Source organism: Myotis davidii, unplaced genomic scaffold (assembly GCF_000327345.1).
Source record: "Myotis davidii unplaced genomic scaffold, ASM32734v1 scaffold292, whole genome shotgun sequence".
Classification (NCBI taxonomy): Eukaryota; Metazoa; Chordata; class Mammalia; order Chiroptera; family Vespertilionidae; genus Myotis; species Myotis davidii.
The window spans coordinates 924,746-928,971 of NW_006285042.1; the positions used below are offsets into that span (position 1 = coordinate 924,746).

The following is a 4,226-nucleotide window of genomic DNA, read 5'->3' on the forward strand; positions in this document are numbered from 1 at the left end:
CATTTTTGTATTAACATCCTTTGATTTCTTATTAACTGCACTTAATGCTCTTAGATTTCATTTTAATAAATTGTATGATTAAGATTAAGTAAGAGTAAAACAAATAGGTTTACTTATCTGTATAGTAAACCTAACTTGCAGTAAATGTCTTGGTGTCCCTTGTTTCAGGGATCCCTTGCTAAAGTCTTCATACAGACTGTTTTCTGATGCAAAATGTTGCTCTCAATCAGAGCACGTTTTCTGTTCTTGTCTTCCACTGACAAATATAATGCCTTTTCCAGCTTAACTAAGCACTTATCACACACTATGTCCTTAACTTTTGCAATTTGAGATGTGACAGCAAAACTAGCACACACTGCTTTTGCCTGTACAGTTTCACGGACAGAAGATTCATTCTTACCATAAATGTTAGCAACCTCAGCATACATTTATGCACTGCTTAATGACAGTCTGAGAAAAGTGCCATTAGGTAATTTTGTTGTTGTGCAAACATCATAAAGTGCACTTACACAAACCTAGCTGATATAGTCTACTCTATACCTAGGATATATGGTATAGCCTGTTGTATAGCCTATGTTTTATACAGCCTATGTTTAGGCTATATATCCAACATGTTACTGTACTGAGCATTCTAGGCAGTTGTAATATAGTGCTAAGTATTTGTATCTAAACATATCTAAACATAAAAAAGGTACAGTAGGGCTCGGCTATAAAGATAAAAATGGTACACTATTACCATGAATGGAGCTTGCAAGACTGGAAGTTGCTCTGGGTGAGTCAGTGAGTAAGTGATGAGTGACTGTGAAGGCACTTGTAGTTTCACACACTTCTGTAGACTTATAAACACTTTACACTTGGGCTACACTGAATCTATAAAACAACATGAGATTAAATCAAGCTCAAGATAAAATGATTCAATCAAGAGATGCAGTAAACACGAGATTATGAGGCTGCTGTTGGAGTAACTTGGCATACTATTTTAACAGTAAACTATTTTTTATAAATAGAAAGCATATTCTAAAATAATATTAAAAAGTATAGTATAGTAAGTACATAAACCAGTAACATCATTTATTATCATTATCAAGTATTATATACTGTACATAATTGTATATGACTGGCAGCGCAGTAGGAGTGTTTACACTTAGTATAAACAGGTGAGTAAGGTGTTGTGCTAGGACATCACTAGTTGATAGGAATTATTCAGTTCCATTATAATCTTACTAGAGGCCTAATGCACAAAATTTGTGCAAGGGGCTCGGCCCTTGCAGCCTTGGCTTGCCTCGGCCTTTGCAGCCCCAGCTTCGTCTGGAATGTCATCTGGAAGGTCATTCAGCCGTCCTGTCTAATTAGCATATTACACTTTTATTATTATAGATGGGACCACCATCGTATGTGTGGTCCATCATTGAACTGAAATGTCATTACGTAGCGCATGACTGTACAGTTTTTTTCCTTATTAGGGCAGAACTTTCACTTTTTCACTTACAGGAAGCATTTTATGGCTTCTCTTTGGCATATACAAATTGCCATTACCACATTTGTGCTTTGGGGTCATTATCAAGTAAAATAAGGGTTACTTGAACACAAGCACTGCAACACCGAGAGTCAATCTGATAGCCAAATGGCCACTAAGTGGCTAACGGGCAGGTAGTGTATGTAGTGTGGATACACTGGACAAAGGGATGATTCATATCCCAGGCAGGTGGAGGGAGACCGTGTGAGATTTCATCATGCTACTCGGAGCAGCTTGCAATTTAAAATGTGGGAATTGTTTATTTCTGAAATTTTTCATTTAATATTTTCAGAGCACAGTTGACTGCAGACAATTGAAACTGTAGAAAGCAAGACCTCAGATAAGGGGAGACTACTGTACTTGCTAGCTTAGTTTTATGCCACTCTGAGTATCTTCTTTTATCTCAAGGAGTATGGAAGTATTCATACACATGTATCAAAATAAAATCAATTTTAGAAATTGTCATATTGTATGTTGAGAGGGCTAGAATGTTTGAAAATTAACTACAGAGGTTGTCAAAATTGCAAAGATTATGATAGTCACTGAATTAAATAATTTCTTTCAGGAAGTGATATTTCCATGACTATATGTGCTAAGGATATGATTAAGAATATATAGTTTCTGCCCAGTTGGTGTGGTTCTGTGGTTGAGCTAAAACATATTTTTAAAAAAAAGAATATATAGTTTCAAAGATTAGGAATTTAACCTTTTTAGTTTATCATGCTATATCTAAATAAATTTTTAAATACATATACACACACATATATGCACACACATATATACACAGTTGATTCTTGAAAAACACGGGTTTGAACTGCATATGTTCACTTATATGCAAATTTTTCTCAGTAAATATATTGGAAATTTTTTTGGAAATTTGCAACAATTTGAAAAAACTCATAGATGAACTGCATAGCATAGAAATACATGCATCAAAAAACATGAAACAGGTATGTCATGAATGCATGAAATATATTTAGATATAGTATATTTTAATACCATAGAATAATAGTATTAGTCCATTTACTACCATAAAATATATACAGATCTAGTGTAAAAAGTTAAAATCTATTAAAACTTAACACACAGAAACACTTTCAGACCATACATGAATCCATTTGCAGTGGAGAGAAATGTAAACAAATGTAAAGATAAAATATTAAATCAGAAATGCATAAACTTAACTGTAGTACATAGTATACTAATGTAATAATTTCATAACCACCTCCTGTTGCTATTGTGCAAGTGTTGTGAGGAGCACTTAAAATGACCATTGACACATCCTAGCCAGTTTGGCTCAGTGGATCGAGCCTTGGCCTCCGGACTGAAGGGTCCCGGGTTCTATTATGGTCAAGGGCACATACCCAGGTTGTGGGCTCAATCCCCAATTCGGGGGGCGTGCAGGAGGCAGCCAATCAATGATTCTCTCTCATCATTGATGTTTCATCTCTCTCTCTCTCTCCCTTCCTCTCTGAAGTCAATAAAAATATATTTTTAAAAAATGCCAGTGGCACTAATCATTTCCTTGTGAACAGATTGTCTCTGTAGTAAATTGGATTTTGCAGTAAAAAGTGATCTCGTGGCTTTTGCGTATATATTATTTTAAATTTTATGGCAATTCTATATGCCAGTGGTTAACAAATCTCCCCCGTCCCTGCATTTCCGCCTGCCTGGCCTGGGGGAGGTTGTCTTCTTCACCTGTAGCCTCAAGTACAACTTCGAGCTGATCCTCTTCTGTGGACCTGGCTCTCTGTTTCTCAATGAGTGCAGCCTCAAGGCTAAGTACAAACATGGGGGGCAACGGCTAGAGTTGGCCCAGCGCCTCAGCAACCGCATCCTGTGGATTGGCATCGCCATCTTCCTGCTGTGCCCCCTCATCCTCATCTGGCAGATCCTCTATGCCTTCTTCAGCTCTGCTGAGGTGCTGAAGCGGGAGCCTGGGGCCCTGGGAGCACGTTGCTGGTCACTCTATGGACACTGCTACCTCTGCCACTTCAACGAGCTGGAGCATGAGCTGCAGTCCCGTCTGAACTGTGGCTACAAGCCAGCCTCCAAGTACATGAATTGCTTCTTGACATCTCTGCTGACACTGCTGGCCAACGATGCGCCTTCTTTGCTGGCTCCATCCTGGCTGTGCTTATTGCCCTCCCCATCTACGACGAAGGTGTGTTAGCTGTGGAACACGGCCTCACCACCGTCACACTCCTGGGGGTCACTGTGACGGTGTGCAGCTCCTTTATCCCGGACCAGCAGATGGTGTTCTGCCCTGAGCAGCTGCTCCGCGTGATCCTCGCTCACATCCACTACATGCCTGACAACTGGCGGGGTAACATCCACCACTCGCAAACCCGGAACGAGTTTGCCCAGCTCTTCCAGTACAAGGCAGTGTTCATCTTGGAGGAGTTACTGAGCTCCATTATCACACCCCTCACCCTCATCTTCTGCCTGCATCCACGGGCCCTGGAAATTATAGACTTCTGCAATTTCACTGTGGAGGTCGTTAATGTTGGAGATACCTACTCCTTTGTCCAGATGGATGTTTGCCAGCATGGGCATCCCCAGTGGCTATCCACTGGTCAGACCGAGGCCTCAGTATACCAGCAAACTGAGGGCGGGCAAGAGTTGTCACGCATGCACTTTGCCATCACCAACCTAGCTGGCAGCCACCATGTGAGAGCACGGCCCTTTTAAGTTTCCTCAAGGAGCAGGT

General features: G+C 40.3%; 1 protein-coding gene across 1 annotated transcript in view; it reads left to right on the forward strand.

The window, feature by feature from the left end:
* POLQ (polymerase (DNA directed), theta) overlaps positions 1-4,226 on the forward strand; it is a 92,739-nt gene that overhangs the window by 12,350 nt on the left and 76,163 nt on the right. The window contains exons 6-7 of the mRNA XM_015558478.1: positions 3,148-3,680; positions 3,770-4,186. Coding sequence (XP_015413964.1) covers positions 3,148-3,680; positions 3,770-4,186 — 950 coding nt within the window. The remainder of the gene's footprint in view (positions 1-3,147; positions 3,681-3,769; positions 4,187-4,226) is intronic.